This window comes from Callospermophilus lateralis, chromosome 6 (genome assembly GCF_048772815.1).
Source record: "Callospermophilus lateralis isolate mCalLat2 chromosome 6, mCalLat2.hap1, whole genome shotgun sequence".
In the NCBI taxonomy this organism is placed as follows: Eukaryota; Metazoa; Chordata; class Mammalia; order Rodentia; family Sciuridae; genus Callospermophilus; species Callospermophilus lateralis.
In genome coordinates, this window is record NC_135310.1 from 22,100,824 (window position 1) to 22,126,327 (window position 25,504).

At 36.4% G+C, this 25,504-nt stretch overlaps 1 protein-coding gene across 3 annotated transcripts in view; it reads right to left on the minus strand.

The window, feature by feature from the left end:
* Grm1 (glutamate metabotropic receptor 1) overlaps positions 1-25,504 on the minus strand; it is a 376,580-nt gene that overhangs the window by 39,211 nt on the left and 311,865 nt on the right. For all 3 annotated transcript variants that reach the window (XM_076859661.2, XM_076859662.2, XM_076859663.2), the window contains exons 4-6: positions 22,165-22,411; positions 17,355-17,523; positions 9,030-9,156 (exon numbers count right to left, since the gene is read on the minus strand). In XM_076859661.2, the coding sequence (XP_076715776.2) occupies positions 9,030-9,156; positions 17,355-17,523; positions 22,165-22,411 (543 nt within the window). The remainder of the gene's footprint in view (positions 1-9,029; positions 9,157-17,354; positions 17,524-22,164; positions 22,412-25,504) is intronic.

The window sequence follows — 25,504 nt, forward strand, 5'->3', positions numbered from 1 at the left end:
AGCCTTCAGGTTAGACCCCATCCCTAGTCCTGTGAAAGATCCCAAGCAAGAACCCAGTTAAACAAATGCCTGACCTGCAGAAACTGAGATGATAAGTGTGTGTTGCATTAAGTTACTAGATTTTATGTAATTTATTACAGAGCAAGAGATAATTAATTTATCCACTAAACCTAACCCCTAATCCAGTAGACAATGCTAAAATCCCTTGCCTTAGGGCAGTTTCAGACATAAAGAGTCAAAACATTTTTAGGTTTTTGATATATCTTTAAATCTATTGTTACCTCAAAATAAATTCCTATTACAGTAACTGCCCAACATTGTCTACTAGTTAATTAAGTAATTATGAATTATTGCTACTTCTCCTTTCCTTTTTCTGCCTACTGATGTGATTCTCATAATAGCAACTTTATAAACCTTAATCAATTTAGGAGAATCTCAGTATGTGTTTTTATCATTCAAGAAGTGTTCCTGCTCAGAATAGAATTTGAGCACTCAAGTACTAAATTTTGACTTGATATTGCTTTTCTATGACTTTTATACTTAAAATTGCTTTACTATGTTTTTATACTAAATTAAGAAGGAACACTTCTAAGCTTGATATACAATAAGCAGTACAGTCAGTATTATAAAGTCCAATACTTTACCCCAACCTAAATTTTTCTAATAATAACTGAAGTATAGCCTTCTCTATGGTATATTTTGGATACTGCTAAAATGAAGAAGAAGATACATAAACTAATGGGGTATATGGTTCCAGAATGATTCATTTGTTTGAAATTATGTTCTTTTTTATTTTTGGTCAATCCTAAAGATCAAATCCAATACCCTGACACCCTCTACAGAAGCACTCTATCACTGAGCCACAACTTCAGTCTCAGAAACATTTTAGGTCTTCGGATGTTTTCTGAAAATAAGCAATGATATTAATTACTTGATATCATAATGTTACCTAAAATAATTACTCTCATGAAGGTTGGCTCATAGTAAAAAAGGTACTATAGAAAGTAAAGATAGTGTAAAACTAATAAAGATACAGAGATATAAATATTTTAGACATGCTTTGATGTAAAGTCCTTACTCTACCCAACTGTCTCATACAAAACAACAAAAAAACATTTTTCAATAATAAAAACTTTATGGGGAGGTTCACAGATTGAACTTCAGATATACAAAATCAGTCAGAAAATGTTCTAAAAATATCCCAGAATGATCATGTTGTAAGATCCATAAAGAAAATACTGGCAAAGCCCTAATGCCTATCTGGTGGCACCAGATAAACTATCCAATGGACACTGGAGAAAATCCTCATGAAAAAAAAAAAAGAAATAATTTATTCTAAGAGGGACAAATTGATACCCTGATAATGTATTATTGGGAAAACCTTTCCAGGATAGCAGAAGATGAAGCTAGTTCATATGTAATTTCTGTTTTAATTATTCTTCAAAAGTTGTGAAGATAGGCATTGACTGATAAAACTGCAAAAGGATCCTTTAAACAATCTCCAAATGGGTTGCATACAGTTGTCCCCCTCTATGATTTACAAACGTGCCTTTGTTTTCTGAACAGGTTGGAGAATTTTCCTGTTGAAAAGAAACAATCCTTACAACTGCTAAATTACAATTAGATTTGTATTTCTTAGGTAGAATATTACAACTTATGAATTCAATTATATGGGAACTGGAAATGGTAAGTACAAACTCTACGGATAATTTCACAGATTGAAAAAAAGGTTTTTATGAATTTAAACTTTGTAAGGTTATCTTCATTACTCCCAATCTTGTGAAAAAAATAAAAGGGAACCTTAATGTTACTTGAGATTATACCTTGCAGTGATTTTAAACTCAGCTTCCCTGAGAGGATAGAAACAGAAGGCCCATGACCATTGACTGTTAACCCTAAGTCCTTACAGCGAGCTGATGACAACACAGTGGAATTCTGTGTACGATACCTGTAAGTAGTTTCTTTCTTATATCATACTCCCTTTTGTGTATTCTTGCTTATTTGTATTTTTCTTTACTGACTTCAGAATATAAATCTGAGCCCATCTTTACTAGTTACCTTATTAGTAATAGGAATTCACCTAAGCCTAGATTTTACTAGAGACAGTCATTACTCCAACTCAATAATTCACTTATAGCAAGCAGTTGATAGTTAAGGTAACTTGAAGAATAATATAAATGTATGTTACAATAACTTTTCCAATGTATCTTGTATATGCAAAGATTTGAAAGGATAAGGGTTCAGATCTTTGAAAGGATTCAGAAGACTCACAGAATGTACTTACATAGTGTTGTCATTTAAAGGCAGAAGTTGTGTTATAAAAAGGAGAGTACAGGTCACCAAGAACTCAAAAGATATCCAGTGCAAGCTTTTATTCATGTACAAATAAACTTCATCTTCAGATTGACCTATCAAGATCTGTCTTATTGCTTTGAAATAGCTCAAAGCAGAAATTCCCAGTAGAGTCTTTTTATCATCCTCAAGATGTGAAGCTGAGTCAGGCTGTTGAATTGGTTATGCCAAATAAAATTTATCAGTAAGAAAGCTGGATTTGTCACCAGTGAAGTTTCAAATTTTAAAATATATTTCATAAATCCTAATTCCCACAACATAGGCAAAAGTCAAAGACAGATACTAAAGGCATCTCCATAGGTGATCATAAATTTGTCCAAGTCTAGCTGCAAAATATCTCTATCCTACTCAGTATATCATATACAGATAAAAAAATGTCTTTATGCTACAAGGAGATTAAATATTCTTGTGTTTTAACAGTAGCAGTTTGTCATGGAAACAGCCAGAAACATTCTGGCAACTCCACCATGACTGCTTTTTCTTTTGGGAATATCCTAAATTCTTTTCCTTCTGTGAAAACCAGACTCTTCAATGCCAATTCAGACTCACTCAAAACAGAATCAATCACCTGTAGATTAGAGCTGATAATTTAAATTTTGAATAACTTTTTCTAACTTGACTTTCTTTCTTTTCTCTTCTTTCCTATATATTTTTAGATTTTCTACATTTGAGAAGCATTAGCTTTGTCATCTTGATGGAATTAACTATAATGTCCAAATTATCTACATGTAATGTAATGAGGTTTTTTTTTTTTTTTTTTTTTTTTTTTTTTTTTGGTGGAGGGGGGACATAAAAAAGTGTTAACCAGCCACTTGGATGTTTTTGGGTCTCCCAGGACTAGAAGGGGTAGGAATTACCTTTAACCAGTGGTAAGTCATGTGCTAAACCTACTTGACCCCTAGTCTATCTGATTGAAAAGAAGACTTTATGGTGTTGTTCATATGACATTTGAAGTCCTGAGAACTTAAAGACTTGTCAAATGTTCATGGTTACTGTTATCCCAGAGAATCCAGAGCCATCAGACAAGTAAGTTTCCTGCTAGGAGAGTACAAATTACTGAATAAAATCTGAGACGTGGTGACAACTCTAATCCGAGGACCAGAAGCTACTTCTAAATTTTGAATCAAATATTTGAGAGGCTAACGTTTAACATCAGACTTCTTTTTAATTAGATCAAGTCAAATTTAACATGAATCAAGAAGTAAAGAAAGGCAATAACTATTTCACCCAAAGCTTCTATAGGCAATTCCTAACAATTCATACTAATTTATGATTGTATAAGGCCTCAGAGAAATATGCTTTCCTTAATATTATTTCATTAATATCAATTGACTACAAGGTGAAATTCTATTTATAATTCAATTGCTTCTTTCTTGGTGTTTGTATGACATTTTGCACATATCCTTATTGTAGGACTTTTATCCTAATTAACTGTTTACATGTGCAGTTTCAAATGACACTCCTCATATTTGTTTCATTCTCCTGTAAATCCTCAAGTCTCCAAACATGCCTCACACTAAACAAATAGCAGGGTATCTTATAGAATTAAATAAGTAAGTAGGTAGTAGTGTGAGAGGTCACACAACTTTTGGGATGCAAAAAAACATTAAATTTGTTACTTCCTGTAACATTAATTTCTGTTTTTTAAGGGAAGTTTCAATGTAGTCTTGTCTTTCTGATAAATCCTCTTATGCTATTTGACATTTTAAAAGAAATAAATAGTATTAGATTACTTATAGTTGGTTAGTGAATTATTAAACTACTGTCATGTTATATATCATTGTGAGAGAATCTTGTTTATGCATCATAAGACATAAAGCATAAAAATGCTGAATTCAAATGTGCATTTTCCCAGTAAGAAAATATGAAAAACTTAAAAACATCAAAAAACATTTCCTCTAAGAAATGCAATGATTTCTCTTCATAGCCCAAACATGACACATCCCGATGAAAATTTTAAAGTCACTTAAAAGCATATTTTATTCATTGATATTAGCATCTTTGGAATGTGTAAAAAAAAAGTCTTATCTAGAAAAGTAATTCAAAAATATTTTCAGAAAATCTACCTTCAGGAAAAAAATCATTCCTCAAATTTTAACTTCTCGTTTAAATTAAAATTTAATAAAAAAAATCCACTACTGAAAACAAAAACATCTACTTAAAGGCAGTGCTTTTGCTCTTCAGAGTATTTCTATGATTTTGGTATTTCATGCCAGTGGGTTTTCTCTTCACAACTACCACTACCATGGCAACATCAGCAACACATTGCCACGTCCCCTGCCCTTGCTCTGCTTGACATGGCAAATGGGGTCTGTTTTTCCACTCATGTCTGCAAGTGAAAGGAATGCAGAAATAATAGGTGTCATTAAAATATATGCATAAATTAATATGCAGGATGCATGTTCTGTAAGATCCTAAGGTAATATTTACAAAGTGGTTTGGATATATGATCCAAGAGTAGCTGCTTTGCAGAGATAAAGGCAGAATCTGAGCCGTTGCCTGGCTCGACTCATTTGACTGTTAAAGTGACTTAAATCTATGATGCCTCACAATATGGTACATCTTTAGAAAAAAATAATTACGCTATTATCCTTCTGTGTATAGTCAGAGAGGCTTTCTTTTGCTTCACCAAGTTAAAGAGTCCTCATCAATGGTAGTTATGATTTCCAGTGGGCTGACAATATACCCACAATGGAAGATCTCCAGGGAATAAAATGCATGTCTTTGAGTTTCATTATTACAATATATTAAATCTTTTATAAAAGGTTTTCTTTTTTGGTATCTTAATGTTTTAAAATACGATAAAGTTCTTTTTCATGTATGAGGTAAACTCTAATTCAAGTGAACACAGAGCAATAGGAAGTTTGGGAAAGTTCAAAAGAAGGTGGACAAGAGAAAAAACTCTCGTACTTCCAAGCCAGGACTTCTAAGACCAACCTAAGAAAGGGATCACTTTTGTCTTTGTGTCTCTTCAATCATCTGTGATCTCAGAGAGCAGAGAGGAATGACTGTTAAATCAATCTCAGCTCCAAAACAGAACAGGCCTCTGTGGGACCTGCTTATACAAGAAAAAGATGTCCAGCAGGAAGCTCATATTATAAAGGTCGAGAAAAATTAGAAAAGAGACAACATAGAGTGAGGGGGGTGGATTTGGTCCACAGGAGGCTGGCAAAACTTTTCCATGCCAGCCCACTGCATGAAAAAGGAGATAAATGACATCAGAGGGACCATTAGGCCCAGGGGGAAAAAAAAACCCTGGATTTATATTCTGATTCTTCTAATAAACAACTACATTAATCTAGATGAACTTGGATGAGTCCCTTCTGTCTAATTCTCCAATTTAACAAGCATTTACTAGGTAACTCTTATGTCTAAGGCATTGGGCTTTGAGTAAGAGGGTATTTTAGTACTACAGCATAAGAGTTTAAACATGAGGGAGGGCAGGCACTGATTGCATCAGAATCTGTAGGATCCCACCCCAGAACTAGCAAATGGGAATCTCTGGAGGTGGCTAATTCCTGAGTAATTTTTAGGCACATGAAAGTTTGAAAGCCAGCTTTTAGGTAGAGATTTTTATTTTTTAAAAAAATGAGTGCAGTATGTACCTTCAAAAATATTCTGATCTAATTTCCTTTTCTTTAAAAAGGGCCTTTGTACTAGGTGATTTCCAAAAGTTTTCTGATAACTCACTTTAATGTTTTTTTTCTAACAGTTAACCTTTTACATGGTACTATCACTTAATATGTATAATTTTTTTTTTTTTTTAATATTTATTCTTTAGTTATCGGTGGACACAACATCTCTGTTTGTATGTGGTGCTGAGGATCGAACCCGGGCCGCACGCATGTCAGGTGAGCGAGCTACTGCTTGAGCCACATCCCCAGCCCCAATATAATTTTAGTTATGTGACCTGGTTCTACTTATCCAGCCATTTATAGATGGTTTGAATAAACCACAAGAATTTTATTGTCATATTCTTCTTTAGAATCAAGTAAAAACCTCCTCTTCTCCTCTGATGCTTCCCCCACCCCACATTTTTTACTTTGGTTCATATTAGTTATTCATAACATTAGGATTCAGTTTGATATCATTATAAATGATGTATTATAATTTGCTCTAATTCGGTCCCAAGTACTTCTCCTTACCCTCTCGTCCTCCTCCCCTTGCTCCCTTTCCTTTTCTCTACTGATCTTTTTGGTATTTACTGTTGTTGTTTTTTAATTACTGCCTTGTGCATATACATAATGGTAAGATTCACTGCAATATATTCATATATTTTACATAGGAAAGTTAGTCACATTCATTCCACAGTTTTTCCCTTATCCCTTTTCTCCTCCCTTCCCCTCAATCCCCTTACTCTACTCTGTTGATCTTTCTTTTATTTGATAGTATTTGATAGAGTCCTGCTTAACCACTGAGCCACATCCGAGCCTTTTTGATTTTTTAATTTGATACAGGGCCTCACTAAGTTGCCGAGGTTGGCTTTGAACTTTAAACCTCCTGCCTCAGCTTCCTAAAATGCTGGGATTACAGGTGTGCACCACCATGTCAAACTCTCTTTTTTTCTTTACTTTTGACTAGCTTCCACTGTCAAAGAAAACATTGGACCTTTGACTTTCTGTGTCTGGATTATTTTACTTAGTGTGGTAGTCTCCAGTTTCATTCATTTACCAGCAATTGCCATCCACTCATTTTTCTTTATGGCTGAATGACACTCCATTGTGTATATAAGCCATACTTACTTTATCTGATGAAGGACACCTTTGTTGGCTCCATAGCTTGGCTATTGTGAATTATAGAGCTCTAAACATTGATGTGGCTGCACACCTATGGTAGGCTTATCTTAGACCTTTTGGATACATACTGAGGAGTGGAATAGCTGGGTCATATGGTGGTTCCATTCCTTCTGTTTGTAGGAATCTCTATATTGTTAATAAGTGGGCAAAAGAACTAAACAAACTTATCAAAAGAAGAACTACAAATGGCCAACAAATACATGAAAATATGTTTACATCTCCAGGAATTAGCAAAATGCAAATCAAAATCACCTTGAGATTCCATCTCATTCCAGTCAGAATGACAGTTATCAAGAATACAAATTATAATAAGTGTTGTTGAGAATATGGAGAAAAAAGTTACATTTATACATTGTTGTTGGGGCTACAAATTAGTGCAATCCCTCTGAAGACTTTGAAGCTACCCAGGGAAGCAAGAGATCAGGATTTGGTGAACTGGGTTCTGCTTTCAACTAGTTGCATGCAAGTAGACATGATGCACCCTCCCTCACCCCTATAGGCTTCAGCCTCTTTGTGAGATGAGAAGTTAGGTTATTCAAATGACAAAGGCTATATGTACTCAGATGACAAAATTCCTACGGCTTATGACTCTTGAAATTTATAAAACATGTTAGTGAGAAACCTCTTATCTGTGAGCTCATGCCACAGTCTGTGGAAAACAAAATTCATATACATGAGCATTGCTCTTTGGGAAGTTATAAACTCCCAGGATCAATCCATCTTAGCCCCACTGACTTTACTATTGAATTATCTCTTGCACTCATTTTTTCCTCTTCATCCCCACTGCAGCGGCCCTAGACTCTTTGAAATGATTCACTGAGACCAACAGGACAGCTTCTTGACTGCTGTGTTTCCAGTCTAATTTACACTCCACCCCACCACCAGGCCTGTCCCTTGGTAAACAGATACCATGTCACTCATCACTCCAAAGCCTTTCAGTAGATGCACATAATTTGATCAATTTCTTTCCCCAGTACCTCCTTTTCCCTCCCCTCCTCTCTCCCCAAATCAGGTTGCTTCAATTTGCAGATTGATTTTTATTGTTGTTAATTATATATGTAATTATATATAATATTTATATACAATATTCATCATATATTCATTCATTATGTATATTTATATTATCTAATATGTATACTTATATACATTAATAATAAAATAAAATCCTTCAGTATTTCTCCTGTGCTAAAGCCAGAATAAACACATGGGAAGATCATGTGGAAGTCCCTGTCACCACTGCCAGAGTCCTGCTTAGCCTTGTTTTTCATCACTTCTCTACCAGCCCTTTGTGTCTACTGATTAGCTACATGTGCTGGTCCCATGGTTTCCCCAGACTTATTTCAGACTTTTAAATTTCCCATGTTTTGTTTCCTAGAATTCCTTTCATATCCTTGTCTACCTTTTATTGTACTTGATAAATACATTTATATATTATATATAATATATAATATTTATATATTTTTCCCATGTCTCTTTCCTTACATATTGTAAGCAAAGTAAAAGCTAGGATTGTATCTCATCCTTTGTATCTTTTCAGTCTATAGTTGTGACTCATAGTAGATGTTCGAAAAATGGTTGCCAACATAAGTTCAGTTAACTAGAAAAACTTTTGATAAAATATTAAAAAGGAAAAACTGAAAATAACTCTAAAACAGAATATCCTACAAAATAACAGCTCACTTTTATTTAGATGTAAATGAGATTTTTTTGCAATATAGATTATGGAAAACTTATGTCTGTGCATACTGTTTGACACTAGCATTAGAAAGTGTGGGCTGTAAATTATCATTGAAAAGACATAATGGCTCACATTTGAATGATGAACATTAGAAAGCACAATAGTTAGGGTCAAACAAAGTTTACAGTTGAAGCTGCTTGTACCTGTTAGATCTGTATTGGGCCACCACCCCAGGTCACAGGCTTTGCAGGTGAACTCATCTTGCACGTATTCATTCTCCTTGCAGGCTGTGCAAATCCAGCAGCAGCTCACTTCTCCTTTACGTATGACCTGTAACACAGAGATATTTCACATCCTAAAGGTTTTCTCCCCAGAAAAATTCCTATATAGTGAGGAACCTTAAGAGCATAGATTAGAACATACAGGATTATCTTATAATTCAATTGTGAATCTCAATTCAGCCTATCCTGAGTTTGGAGATTTTCAAATAATAATTTATTTTATAGATTGAAATGATTGTATTATTTTATGGTTTTAAAAAATAAGACAGTTTAAGTTCTTCCTTGTTTATATTCATATTTATTCATTGCTCCAAGGGTAAGAATTACCTTTTGCTCTGAAAAAAGGTGATGTTTAGCCACAAAAGTTCTTACACAATTAAACCTTATTAGTTCACAACACAGGGATATAAAATTTTGTTGTGATCATGAAATAGAATTATAGATAATTTCATTCTACAGCAACTTTTTATAATAAGGCCAGAGTGATGGCAAAGAAAACATAACCAGGTATTGGCTCTTTCTGACTTGCTCTAGTGAATTCAAACGATCGTGTTAATTGTTGGAAGAAAAAGTTACTAGTCAAAAATTAAGGAAGAGTTGCTTTTTATCTGAGTACTTTAACTTTTCCCCATTTTCTATTTGTTTGTAAATACTTTCACACTTATTTGTACAAAACTAAACATCAAAACACCCTGCACTTTAAGTGAGTTTCCTGTGGATGGCATATAATTAGGTCTTGTTTTCATCTCTTGTCTGACAATTTCTGCCCTTCATTGCTTAATAATTCACTTATTACAATAATCTATATGGTTTGCTATGTCTTTTCATTTTTACCTATCACATTTGTTCTTTGTTCCTTTTCCCTGTTTTTCTGCCTTCATTTTTAGCATTCCATGCTATTCCCAATAGTGGCTTAGTAGCTAGACCTCTTTTTGTTTCAGTGGTTGCTCTTTCATTGACAGTAGGCACCATTAACTTATCACATGTATATTCCACTAATACTTTGCCATTATACTACATGCATAAAATTGTACGATGTAAGAATCCTACATTAATGTTCTTTCACTTTTCCTTCCCATTCTTATGGCTACCATTTTAATACACTACTTATAAGCATTTTATAGCACCATCTCCCACAACTATCTTTTTACTTCAAACAATTTTTAAGTAAATTTTTAAGTAAAATTGTAAAAATCAGAAAATTTGGAATCAGAAAAAAATTGTTATATGACCAAGGTGCAGTGGTGTATGCCTGTAATCCCAGCTACTGGGAAGCTTGAGGCAGGAGGATCTCAAGATTGAAGCAATATAGTGAGCCCCATTACAATGAAGGAGGAGGAGGAGGAGGAGGAGGAGGAGGAGGAGGAGAAAGAGGAAGAGGAGGAGGAAGAAGAGGAGGAGGAGGAGGAGAAGGAGGAACTAGAAACTGGAAAAATGCCTTTGTCTTTGTCAGCTCTGCAAATTCCATTCCCTAGAAATTGTTCTTTACTTGGACTCTAAGAATTCCACTCTACTTAAATGCAGATTAATAGTCAAATAATCAAGAGAAAATCTTTGGAAATTTATGGGACTCGCTTTTTTTCTTTCTCCTGAACAGATCCATCTTCTCCCTTACCTGTACTACAATTTATAGCTGCCTTGGCCTCCCAAACCATGATTCTGTCTTCTTAAATTAGCAAGATGACCAAACTCTGTTTCTCTAGTTGGACAATTAGGAAATTTCCTCCAGGCAAAATGCTTGAGTGATTTTAAGGTTTACTTTGTTTATCTCCCTTCGCTTCTCTGGCATCAGGGTCATGTACTCCCTTCCAATGTCTGAACACAGACAGTTGTTTCATGTTTTATCAAGATTTTTTTTTATTGTTTAGTATAGAAGGCTAAGTATGAGCCCCGTTATCCTTCATTTTAGGAGCAGAAGACCTTCCCTAACATATTAGAAATTACTGAATATTTCCATATGTAGAGTCAGAATTGAACTGTAAATATTTCCATGCTTTAAAATGATAGAAACTCTAGACTTCATGAAAATAAAATGATTTTTCTACAGATAAAGTTGAAATTTATACCACTGTTTCATAATTACATAAAATACCAAATAACAGAACATTTTGAACAAATGTAAAACATTTTTCTTTTCTTACTTTACTTTTAAATAATTTTGAAACTAAAATGAAATCAAGTCTTTTTTGAAAAAATTCATAACTATCTTCAAAATAGAACATTTACATTCCCAATCATCATTTGTTTTCTAACTGATATGAGAAAAATTCAATTAATAAATGAATGTTTCTTTCTTATTTTAATTAGAATAAGCGGTATCATAAGAGACAATACAAAATATTGTATGTTATTTCACCTACCTTTAATTTTTCTTTTCCTATTAAATTAGTACCACTAATTAGGCAAACTCAAAAGATGATAATGCTAAGCAATTTATTAACTTCAGTTTTCCTGTCCTTTTAGTGTATCGCAGCTCATTAGTCCTCCAATCAAAGGTACTGAGATAAAAGAGGCAATATTTTACCAGAAAATAATGTTAGAATATCCTTAGTTATTTTTCATTTTGATGAACTTGTTGCAACGTTTCCATTATTGGAAAATATATGGAACAATAATGTTCCTTAGACTGATCTCAAATAGTACAAGTTTCATAAATTACATGATTGAAGTCATGTAATATTTGGGTTAATTTTGACATAGTCATACATGCATGAAATTTCATTTGCTCCATTCCAGTCCCCAGTGCTTCCTCTTTCTCTCCTCTATCCCTCCTTCTAGTCTCCTTCCTCTACTCTCCTGGTCTTTCTTCTATTTCTTCTGTTTTAAAAAATGGCTGCTTCTTAGACAAAAAGGTGGAATTCACTGTGGTAGAGTTGTTCATGTACATGGTGTTGTGTTTGGCTGGTTGAAGGGAAGAAGAAGAAATGATCAACTTCCCAACCCAGTCTCCCAACCCCAAACCCTTTTCTTGGACAAAATAATCTGAAGACACATTTAAAGGAAAAAGAAAACAGAAAAAAAAAGAGAAAAAGGAGAGAGAGGGGAAAGAACGGATCGGAGGCCAGTGAAAGCAACCTGTAGGGTCCTTTATCTTGCTTCCCTGCCATTTTCTTTTGTCTCTACTAAACCCTGTCTCCTTCACAAATATTGTTTCCTTAAGTCTGGATTCTGTTCCTTCTGTGTTTTAAAAGTGGATCACTATTTATGATTTTTTTTTGCGAACTACTGAGCAACTAAAGCTTGGAAATTGAAATTTGCATTTGTAGGATACATGCCAGTTCACATAATGAAGGATAGCTTAGCAACATGTGGCCATAGGATGATAAGAGCTTTGGAATGGCTCCAAGCCCAGCTTTGGCAGATTCTAGTTGAGAAAGATCAGGAGCAAGAGACTTAACCCCTCTCGGTTTCAGATCCATCATCTGTAAAATAAGAGTGGTAATGCCTGCTTCATAAAAGTTGTCTCAAGGAGTAATTGAAATGATGTAGGTAAAGCATCTGTTGCAGTGGAACAAGAACATGCTTGGTTGATGTCGGTCCTGATCTCCCTCCCTTTGCCTTCCCGTCCCTTTTTGTTCCTCACCATAACAAGCAAAAGAGCATCAGACTCCGTATATGAGACCCGTCACTCCAGACCCTTGTTATTTACTTGCATGACATTGTCCATAAATTAAGTGCTTCCTCAGACTGTCTTAGCCTCCCTTGTCCCCTGTGCCCTTGGCCACCAGCTCCACTTCTGTGAATACCAGCTCAGCCTCTAATACTATTGTTTCTTCTTCAGACACCTTCAGTTGTCTTTCTCTCTCTGAAAGTACTTGCCAGATCCCAGAACTTCCTCCACTGGACTCACCTTCACAGAAACCCTAGCCAGACCACAGGGGACACACAGGCTCTTTTCCTTCTCACTACCTCCAGAACCAGAAGAGGAAGCCAAGTAAGAAGACATGGATTTTGGCTTCCTCAGTCATTACTTGAGGGGTCAGGTGATGCAACTCCATGTGAGCATAAACTTTGACCAAAGGAAGCAGAAAATAGATACATTCATTCTTTTCCCCTCTTTTCTCCAGTAGTGTGAATAGTCTGCCCTGAGATCTCTGCAAGGCTCAGTCAGTAGTCATGCCAATGAGGCATGGTCCTTCTCAATAAGGCATCTTTTTTTTTTGGTTATTGCTTATTTGTTTATTTTTGTGTTTCCTCATTCCTTCTTGTCTTACTTCCCTTTCACTCTCACTCTTGTTTTTCTGAGATTGAATCTCCAAATAATTCATTGCATACTTTTTTAGTGTTCAAGGGAACCTGCACTGAGATACTTGTGAATACATTTTCCAGGATCTCTTATCAACTGTATTCTAAATAGGTTTGGTAAAATGGAATGGACTGATGGGAAACTGAGAGAGAAAATAGAATTGTCTTCCACCTCAAGGAGCAGCTCAGGTAGAGGCTGTGCATTCTTCCTCTGGCCTGAGAGTGGAATGAATTTTCGCTGTTGCTCATCTCTGAGTTGATCTCAGAGTGCCTTTGAGTGTCTCCTTTTAAAAAGCTTTTCTAACCGGTTTCCTATATTAAGTTCCCTCTATTGAATCACATGTCATGGACTCTTCCTGAAAAGATCCTAATACAATGCATAACAGTAAAGAATATGATTGAATTTGCCTGTGTTTGTGGTATTACTGAAATAATTCTTTTCCTCCATAAGATATTATAAGAGATATATATTTCTAAATATAAGTAACATAAGGAAACTGGGCTTTTAACTACTTCAAAGTAAATTATCATAAGAAAGTTCTATACGTTGTCAGAAAAGACATCCAATTATTATTTTAGCATTTTAAATGGCATTGGATATTAAAACTGAGTAGCCTTTTCCTAAAGACTTTATTTCCCACTTGATATAAATGCATATTTGACAGTCACCTTGAAGCTGCCTCTCTCCTGTCTTCACGGTGGCTACTGAGATTTAGCTTTCTGCATCCTGGGCCTGGTAGGGGGCAAATTAGTGGTATTAGAATGTAAGTGCCATTATTTGGTAAATGGGATTCAGATTTCATTTGTTTCTTTACCTCCCAAGGTGTTTATGGGAAACAAACACCACCACACCCCTCTCCTGGTGCTACTAAGAACTGGCATATTTTCCTCCTGCAGGGCACACAATATTTCTAAAATTGGCCCCCAAGAGATTTGCACTTATTGTGAGTGCTCTGTAATGGCTCGGCAAGGATTTCTGGGATCTCATTCGATGATACTGAATGGGTATAACACAAAATCACTGCCAGAAATACTTCAGTATTTAGGCAGAAAGATGTCAGCAGACAGCCTTGCTCTGAATTTGAGGAGGAAAGAGGCCTCTCTTCTGGAATGCACAAGTGGGAATACACATGGAATGTGACACCCAGGCATGGCTTGCCAGCACTCAGAGCAACAGGAGAGAATTATGACAGGGAGCTGGAGCACAGGGAATCCTTGAAACAATTATTTTTTCTGCCGTTTTTTTCCCCCTTATCTCCTGAAATACTTTGTGGTTTCATAGACCATTTCACAGTGATTGTCCATGGAGCAGAATCAATGCTATATCCACACTGGAAAGGAGACCTGAGTCAAACATGTGACACCCTTTGGGTCAGAGAAGCATAAGAGCTCAAACTTCTGCATTCTCCTCTATATGTGGTGTCAGTTCTCAGATGTGCTGGTTTTGTTTTGTTTTGTTTTGTTTTCCTCAATATCAAGAAAAGACGATACAACCAGAATCCATTAGTCTGGCATCTTATGGTAAAGGACAAGAAGTTTGGAGCTTCTGGATTTCAAAGGACATACTTCTGCATACCACCAGATGGCCCCATGTGAAAGAATTCCAGAAGAAATGGCTGTTGAGGGAGAAACAGAGTTGTTTCTCATACACACTGGATTGGCTTAGGATCATTCTTAACACTGCAGAAGCTCTTTGGTATAGATTAGAAACTGACAGTGAATTGCCTGATACTACACCAGCTATATAAGAACTCTTGGGTCATATCTTCCCATAATCCACTCTGTTAGTCCATTTTTCTGTCGCTGAAACAAAATACTGGAGGCTGAATAATTTACAAAGAAAAGAGATGTGTTTAGCTCACAGTTTCAGAAATGGGAGGACTTCTAGTGAAGTCTCCTCTGGCTGCATCAAAACATGGAGGAGAAATAAAACAGGAACTGCTGGGTGCAGAAGGGGTCAAGCATGTGGGGTGTCCTCACTTCATACCAATACACTCTCACAAGAACTAACACTCGGTGGACTGGCATAAATGTTTTCTGAGGGTGATGCCCCCAGTGACTTAATTACCGCCCACTAAGTCCCAGCTCTTCAATATTCTACCACATTCTAACATCATCACATTGGTGAACAAACCTCCAGCACAGGAATCTTTGGGGAACACACCCAAACCATATCCAAACCCCAGCACCTATAAACTCAAAGATTAGCCACGGTCATGGAGCCCTTTAGCATTGCATCCTGACACAGCACTAGAGTAGAGAATAATCTGATTGGCTAGTTGTCTTGATAATTGACAAATATTTTCATATAACTTCTGCAGAAAAGGTACAAGATATTTAAAACTAGGGTGATTTGTCTCAGAAACTTACTGCTTTCTCACAGTGGCTGGAGTCACTGAGAATTTGTCCACCAGGACAGCTCATGTCATTTGACAAGAACTGTTCCTGGCCCATAAACTTCCACTTTTTCTTGGAAGTTGAAATAAGACTTCTCCAGCATGTACACCCAAAGTCATATACTACATGACTAGATCCTTGCCATCAGAGCCTTATGCTTACTAAGGGCATCTCTTCTGTAGGGTTGTTCCTGCAAGGCAGAGATGAGTAGCGGCACCGTGGCTCTGGGAGGGAGCCAGAGCCTCACACACTATCTACTCCAGCTCCAGCTGTGCTGTGTGACATTTATGTGACAGTCTGTCTTCTCCCCAAGATGAATCACAGAAAATTAGAGATGGGAAAGACCTATTAGTTCATCTAATCCTCACTCCTGCCAGTTCACAATCCCTCCCTCTGCTCCATTTCCCTGTGCATCATCCACTTTGATTGAAATAGCATGGCATACAAAGAGTGCTGCCCCAAACCTCATCACTGAGAATTCTCTCTAGCACACCAGATAATATATGTCTGCATTTACTTCAGCTTTCTTACAGTAAACTTATGGTTCACTTATTCTACTTCATCTCTTCCCACCCAAAGTCCTGGATATAATTAGAAAGTGGGGACTCTCTCTTGGTTAGAGAAAAAAAAATTCATTTCAGAAGAATCAAAGGACTTGGGGCTGGGGATGTGGCTCAAGCGGTAGCGCGCTCGCCCGGCGTGCGTGCGGCCCAGGTTCGAGCCTCAGCACCACATACAAACAAAGATGTTGTGTCCGCCGAGAACTGAAAAATAAATATTAAAAAAAAAAAGTTCTCTCTCTCTCTCTCTCTCTCTCTCTCTCTCTCTCTCTCTCTCTCTCTCTCCCCCACTCTCTCTTTAAAAAAAAAAAAAAAAAAAAAGAATCAAAGGACTTGACAGAGAAAAAGGAAGTGACATGCCAAGCTTCTTATGTTACCTCATTTCATCTTCTGTTATTTTAGTTTTGTACTTATTTGACATTGCTCAGCTTTTGCCTACTTTAACAATTGCTAGAACAATGACTAAGCACTATTATTGGTGTGGTTTTTTTTACCACATTTACTTCTGCTTAAAATTTTTTAATTTTAAAATGTTTAATTGACAAAATGGTGTATATTCAAAGTGAACCACATGATAATTTGATACATCTATGCATCGTTATGATGATTACCACAGTCAAATTAATTAATACATCCATCTAAATCATGCCATAGAGCCCCAGAACTTTATTCAGTCATAACTGGAACCATGACTCAGCAGCAATGTTGGTTTTACTTTGGTTTTCACATTTACTTCCATTTCAAGTTTTAATTTGATTCTTCATCTCCTTGCTGCCTACAGTATATGTAAGTTCCCAATTTATCAACATGATTAAAATAAAAGCGATTTAAATATTCTAATAGTTTACCTATTCCCTTTCTTAATACTTTCTTTGTTTTTCTATTTTATCTAAACACAGGAGTACAAGCAGGTAGCCTGGCACACCCTTTCTGCATAGACTTGTTTTAGAATTCCTTTTCTCTCAATAAAGTTCCTTTTCCCTCTATAATGTCTCAGTGGTAGACCTCCTTGACAATATAGTACAAGAACACAGAGGTGGCTCACCTTTATCTGACCCTTTAAGCAAGGTTCACTGCACACAGAACGTACCACTCCACTCTTATTCATCTGGATTTTGTAATCATCGATGTTCAGCACTCCTTCATGCCAGGTTCCAACATGTACATAGTCATAGCGATTAGCTTCAGTGTACTGCAGATTCATGATATCATACCTACAGGGGAAAGAGCCTGTGAGTCTTGTAGGATACGGACATCATGTAGAAAACAAAGAAATATATTAAATATATTTTAATTGAAGACAGATAAAAGCTAGAATCATTGCACATCCTAACTCCAGCTACTGTAAACATTTTAGTTTATTTCTAATGTTTCTTCTGATTTTCCAGAATGGATCTGTGCATCATCCATAGTTGCTAAGGAATATGTTACTCTCATAAATGTCTTTCTGCTCATCCTCCAAAAAAGAATTCTATATGTATTGAGTTGAGGATCTCCTTCAAATTATAATTCCCTAAGTTAATCTTTGAACAAGTAACAATCCATAAGAATATTAATAACTAATATTTGATTACTTATATTCCATTCCTTTTCACATTGAATTGCCATTTTCATTACACTGGATAAAAAGAGGATTGTTTTACCAAATTTGGAACCTTTTTTAGGCACTAATAGAACAAGAAAACTCAGAAAGGTATATTTAATGAGTAAGGTTGTTAGGGATATGACCTCTTATGCATTGACATTTAAACTGATCTCTTCCCGGATCAGGACAAACATTTCTGGAATCTAATAACCTGTGTCAGTTACTTTAGTAAGTTTCAATGCTAAAATGTTTTGCAACAGTAAATCTACATTTAAGCTCCTCCCAGTAGTAATGCTGCCTTTTTCATTTTTAAAGAAATCTTTACTACAGCCAAAGCAGATTCTGGGGGCAAGGCCTCCTCATTTCCTGCATGGAGAGCTGGAGAATTCTTCAATGCAATGGAAAGAACAGAGAACTTGATATCAGAATGTATGAGTTGGTGCTTCTCTAACATTTTAACCATAGATTACACTACTTGGCAATGTCACAAAAGTCTTTAAGCTTCATGGGTTTCTTGTGGGGATTTATAAACATAAGGCATGTACAAAACCACTTTATAATTGGCATTAATGCACAGGTCCTATGGTCCCAATGTTTGTTGAAATTCTACCCCCATGGTGATGGTGTTAAGAGATGGGGAAGAGGCTTCATTAGAGAGATTAATGTCTTTACAAAAGCCTTGCCCTGGTCTCAAAATAAAACTCCCTTCTCCATTCCACCACATAAAGACACAGTTAGAAGCTTTCGTCTGTGATTCAGAGTGTGACACTTCACCAGACACCAAATCTCTTAGGGCCTTGATCTTGGACTTTCTGCCTCCAGACTTGTAAGCAATAATTTTCTTTAGTTTATATGTCACACCCTCTATGATATTCTGTTATAACTGCCCCAATGGACTAAGATAATGTGCAAGGCAATATCACAGAATCATTCATATTTGCATTTCCATGGATACTCTAAAATACTTCAGTTCTTTCTATTAATATAAATAAACAAAACTGAAGAAGGCATTTGTATTGGCATAACCATTTGTCTCTCAGTCATTAAAAATTCTCTAGTATTCCTACATCTACTTTCCATGTTGATGTTCACTCTAAGCAAACAAACTATAACTCATGTGGCCATGTGCCAACCCTCTACGTCTGTCTGGCTTTCCCTTCCTAGCTCTGTAGTGGAATTCTTTTCTGTAGTACCTATGAGGAATCTCCCCCTACTGGGCTGCATAGAATACAGGTCATGGTATCTTGCTCTTGGTGCATGACCTAAGGAAATACATAACAGTTAACCAGCTGATTTTTCTCTTTCTCATCTTCATTCCCCCCTGCTGTTACCTGAGTCATCCTGGAATTATTTCTCTCTATACCTGACTCAGGGGCACGGTCTTTCTCAGCATTTCACTCAGGGATTCTACTACCCTTAAGCCTAAGTTGGCTTTCAAAGCCTATTTGCTGTATCTGACCCCGTTTGTTATTGACTTTTCAATTTATTGACTTTTCTGCCTGTTCTCAATGTGTGAAAGCATCCTGTCATGCACAGGGTAGCTTGTGGCTTTTCCATGTCCAGATTCAGGCGATTCCTATAAGAGCTGTCTTCTGAAAGAAAGGAGTCCAGTGTACAGGAAGTCTCCCCTTGTGCAGTGAGCAAAGCTTACCAAGAGTGAGAAGAGAGACCAGTGCACCTGGAGCTCATCCTTCAATTTTGTGCTATTTTGGCTTCAGCAAGAGTTATTATGCCTCTTGTTACTGAAGCATGCCAGAATGTTCTTCAGAATAACTGAGTGGTATTTGAGTGGATATTAATTGTGAGCTCACACTCTTTCTGTGCTCAAAGGCACTAATCTGTACCTCTAATATCTTTCCATTTTAAGCTCACTATGGCTATAGAACCTACTGCAAATATTCCATGGAGTAGTTTTCTTTTCAATTTCATTAATTTTTTTGTGTTTTATTTCATATTATGCCATGACACTTTCTTTGAATTTTCAATGAAGGCTTTGCTGCAATAGTAGCTTTAGAATAAGGTTTTTCTATAAGTCAGTTTCCTAAGACTTTTATTTCAACTTCTTTAGTTTTGCACTTTCATAGAGGAAATTAGTTCACACTTTATTTACATTTAGGGACCTCAAAATCCACAGTATTTTGGTACGAAAACATATTTTTAAAAAAGTGCCAAATGCTGGAGGGGTTCTGTGGGAAAATACTAAAACATACCAAAAGAAAAATATTGACTTACAGAAAAGAGGCCTCCCTATGCTCTGTGTGTTAATAAAAGCTGCTCTTTGCTCTTAACCCCAGGGTTCCTTCCTGGCATGTTGGCCTTTATTTGGAATATGCTCATGCTGTAAATTGCATCTTCACAGCATCCTCTCATTGCATTCGGTTTATGTTGTGCAATGATTAACTAAAATAACTACAAGAGAGACCAGAGGCATGAGCAATGGTATGACGGGAGCTGGAAGCAGAGGGAGGTGGTTGAAACAGGAACTGATCACAGATGAAGCTGACCAATTTCAAACAGGAGGAAATGATCCCTGAAAAGGGACCCAGGGGAAGCTCACAATTTAAATATGTAATTACAGATGGAAGAGATACAAGCTAAAATTATGCACTACCTTTTGGATAAGTTACAAAGAGAAAAAGGAGGAGGAAATTTGTATTTATGAAATGTAAAAAAATGTATCTGGCCCTGGGCTGGGCATATGCTTTCTTCTGGAATCATAAAGAAAGATTAGCATTGCAAATTTGACCCTGTACTGAGCCTCATTTCCAGTGGAAGGCAGGATTACAGTGGTGGGCTTAGCAAAGTAGGTGGTTCCTGTTCTGAATTTCAGACCTATTTGTTCTTCCTGGTATCACTTCCTAAGGTAATCAGCACTGTGAAGCTTTCCACATTCCCAAGCCCTGGATCATCTATCCTCAAGTTCTGATCAAAATCTGCTCCCACTTTTCTGGCAGCTTGGGGGGTGTCCTATAAATTCATTTTAATTGCTAACTGTGACATGTCATTTATCCTTCCTAGAGCAGTTGTATATTAAATAGAGAGATTCCACTTAGCCCCCACAAGGAACTCTCCAAATGTTGGAATTAAAGTTTACATGTAAAGAAGAGACATCTGGAGAAAGATTTGGGTTCACAGTACTTCCACAATGACTTTAAGAAAGTTGCTAGAAGTTTTGCCTAATTTTACAATTAGCTTATAAACTCCAGAGCCAGACTACACTGCCTCCACCAATGGCCCTCTGTGTTACCTTAGGTGAGTTGCTTAGTTTCTCTGACACTCAACTTTATCATCTGTCAGAGAAGGATAATGATAGACCTAAGACAGTGAGAATTCAGTGATTTGATGTTCCATCTATGCAAACCATAAACGAAAAGTAACAGGGCCTAGAAGATTATGGACCTACTACATAGCAGCCAGGCTGAAGGCCTTTTTGCTTCTACTGCAGGTTTTACTTTTTCTCTTATTATTCTCATTATTTCTTTCCTAGGAAAATTTGTTTGAATGAACATAACTACTCTTGATACTAACATCATTATCTATATACCATAGAGAATGACATATGAATGACGTATGAGCAGACTGGTGATATCAAAGTGAGTGTTGTAGAATATACTGTATGTCAAGAGACTCTGGGGAATTATATAAGCATGTGCATGCATACACACACACACACATAAATTAAAGTCTAATTTTCCTCATCTCTCATTTGATTAATTTTTTTAAACCATTAGAGACTAAATCCCAGAATGAAAATTCTTTCCTTTCTTGTTCCAAGAAATATATTAACAATAATATAAGTTAGCTCGAGAAAAAGGAATGCATGTATAGGACTTGTATCTCTTCACAGAGTAAGCACCTTAAGTAGGTGTACTATTCATAATAGCACTGTGACCAATTAATTGATCAGTTTGATGTTGGCTGGGTACAGGCAGTTCCTGGGGTGGTCTGCATGTCAGGTATAAATCTCTTTAGTTTCTTAGGCTTCCAGGGAGGTTCTAGTCCTTCTGAGGGTAGGACCAAATGAGAGCTGGTTAGGGGGATGGCACTGGCAAGATGCAATGCTCTTGGGGGGTTACTAGGAAGTATTTCAAAAGGCAGTGTGTACTTTGGTAATTTCCGTGTGATACTAGACCTACCTTTTCAGCTATCTTGTTGAATCTATCTTCATGACATTGAGAACCCACAGAATCAAATGGAGACCTAACTACCATCTAGGCAATGGGAAGGGTGAAAAAGTTATTCAGATCTGTCACAGAAAAGACTGCTTTACCTTCCAGGAGCATCTCCCTTCTCATCAAACCACACCTCCTCTCCAGACACGCCGATGAATGAGGACTTGATGAGGAAGTCCAGGAGTTTTCTGCCGTCAATGGGCTTCATGGCATCACAGAGTCCCACGTGGCCAGGGCAGAGGGCATGGTGCATGTTCTGTAGCCCATGTGCCATGGCATAGATGGCATTGATGACAAACCCCATCTTGCTGTCCTGGACATAGTTTTCTTCTAAGCTTTCATTGCCTGCAACAATAGAAACAGATCACTGCTGAGGTCACAATCATGAAGACCAGGTCTGTATATGTATGTGTCAAGTGCTTCCAGGGCTTTCAGAGAAGGGAAAGAGCAATGGCAGTGGCAAAGCCAAGGCCACCTGTGCAAACTTCATACTTTGGAGTGGCTTTGATGTATTCTACCTACAAAATGTTTCATGCAGTTTCATTTTCTGAACTCAATAATGGCTTTACGCAATATAGAACAAACTTCACAGAGGTAAAAATAAAGAAGTTTTCATGTATTATAAGCAAATCCTTAAAGAGCAAAGGAAATAACTTGAATTCGCTTTTGATTCACAGGAGCTTATATTAAAAGTCTCCTGTATCATGGTACTGTATCCTTTGTGACAACCTGCAATTCATGGTAATTCCTGTTTGGCATTATCTAACCCCTGATATTTCATTTGGTGATTTCACTATTTTTATCATCTCTAGGGCCACAAAACCCCCGATTTAGAAGAACTAGGTAATATGAATCTCTTCTATATGATTGACAAGGCAGAAATATTTAAATCAGATATTGCTATTTGATACCCAAGTAAAATATCTCTTGAGAGAGGAGTTGTACTACACATTTATGTTATCATTCAGATTTTAACATATATATAATATATGTTATATAAAAAATATAAAATATACATATATATTTTAAATTTAAAAAGCACTGTGATTATCTCTACCCATGCTACATGTGAATAAACATTTCTCAATTGCCAACCATTTCACAGGAAACCTATGGCTTCAGATCTAAACTCCATACTGGAAGTTTAAACTTTAGGACTTGCATATGGATGAGAAATTTGGAGACCATCTGGATTTGATGAAATAAAGGTAACAAGTTTTAGAAAACAAAATGGATTTGGAGCACACCACTGGCATGAAGCAGACTTTCTACTTAGTTCCAGATGTCTGCTTTTCTGCAGTGGCTATCTGAGTGTGTAGTGAAGGGTCTAAGTGTTACGTTCCCAACGTCTAGTTCTAGAAAGTCAGAAGGCTCAGCTCCTTATGGGTAAAGAATATGAGGCTCTCTCCTGTCAGATCCTCTTCGCTTCAGCCTAAATAGTTCACTGGACACTAAGATTCTTGAGCTGAAGACAATCAGAGGATTTCTTGGAAGTTGGAGAGTTTGGAGTTTTTAGAATGAAAGAGAAAAAGGTTTGCCCTTGATGTTGGGCTTCAGATAAAAATAGAAATTTCCAAAGAGTTCCATTTAAAGGCTAATTTATTTAGGTGTAATTGAAAATGTGACAATATATGTATATCTATCCTAAGAATAATATACAAAATTCTCAGACCAGGTCGAAGAGGAAAGAGATTCAATTTAAACCCTCTTTCCAACTTTGCTTGATAAGACATTGCTAAAAGTATAATTTGCTAAAGTACAATATTTTCCAAATTGAAAGAAAAATTTCCAAGAAGAAATGAGGAGTAAGAGAAAAAGGGCATTTTAACATCAATATTTACAGAATACGCATGGAAAGTTATATAAGACAGAAAGAAAAGAACCTCATTAAAAAAATTACAACATCATCGAAATAGGGTAACTTCTGTCTGTCACCCAGAACCCGGGCCTTTAATGTTAAGTTTTCTTTCCCTCAATTTCCAATCTTAATAGGATAATAAAAGTAAATTAGGGCCATTTGTCTGATAAGTTTTAAATAAGCTTTTATAAGTTACCCCAAGCCCCCATATACTGGAGCTAAATACTAAAGCTGCTAGAACCAGAGACATTTCCAGGAGACAGAGACAGAGACAGGGAGGCACCCCAAAACCTGCAGAAACTTAAATGATCTTAATTAATACTGAAAACACCCACCTGAATTTGGAGGTATTAAAAGTTAATATCAGGATCAAATTGTAGGAAAATAAACACACATCTTGTACCAAATGGAAAATTCTGTATTAGAGATAAAACTTATAGCCTCTGGATTTACTGTTCTTGTTTTAATAATCACTACTTAAGATTTATTATATAAATATGAACAACCATGTTGGTGTTCCCAGTTCAAATGTCTTAATGCAGTGGCTGTCTTGTGGATTCTTCATCCATCAGCACTAAGATAGTAACTTTCCTGGATCTCTGTGAGAATAGTGTTTTCTTTTTGGTCCTTATTTAAGGTGATAATGAGCTTACCCAAACTGGGTCACTTTTCAAAGTGAAAGTGAGTGTTAATAATGATATTTTTCCAGAACATAAACAAGGTGACCTAACAAGGCAAATTTGAGGAAACCAATACATGTCTCTTGAGCCATGTGCCCTCTAAATGTATCCACCTACTGATGTTGTAATGGGTAAGATTTATGAACAAATACATATTTATAAATAATCAGTATAATATTTTATTACTTTTAGCCAATTTTTACATTTATCTAATTTTAATGGCAAATATCTACAATAATTTTTTGAGTGTCAGTTAGCTATCTACAATAATAAGAGAAACTGATCGTTCACTATTATCCTGTCAAATAAACATTAATTTTCACCATTTTAAAGACAAGAAAAGAGTATGGTAGAACATGGGAACAAATGCCTTCTCAGTCCTTGTTCTTTCTATGTCACTCAGAGACTGCATGGTGCACATAGAAACCTACAGAGGAGGCACTCTTCTGATTGCAGAGGAAAAGACACTCAGCTGTACAACAGCACATTGGCCAAGTCAATTTGGGGGCTTCTCCCTGGGATTGTTCCACATGGATTCAGCTGCCTCTCTGACCATAAGTGTTGGCATCCATCCCCTGATAACAAATCGTGATGCAGAAGCTCATCCTGTCAGATATTTGCAAGGTATTAGCTCATAAACTTTTCCAAAATAAACACAAACAGCTTTGTGTTTGTGACAATCTGAAGTGAGCACACATACTTCCTTACCCTGTCAATCCACTGGCTCTGCACATGACAAGGGAGATGACCACAGTTAAGAACTGTCTCTTCAGCTCTACCCCAATCTCATCCCTGTTGATTCTAGTCTAAAGAGAGATCATTTGGAATCATGGGACATACAATTGGAAAATCAATGGCCTTTATAGGACCATTTTATTTGTCAAAGCAACTGTCTCAGAT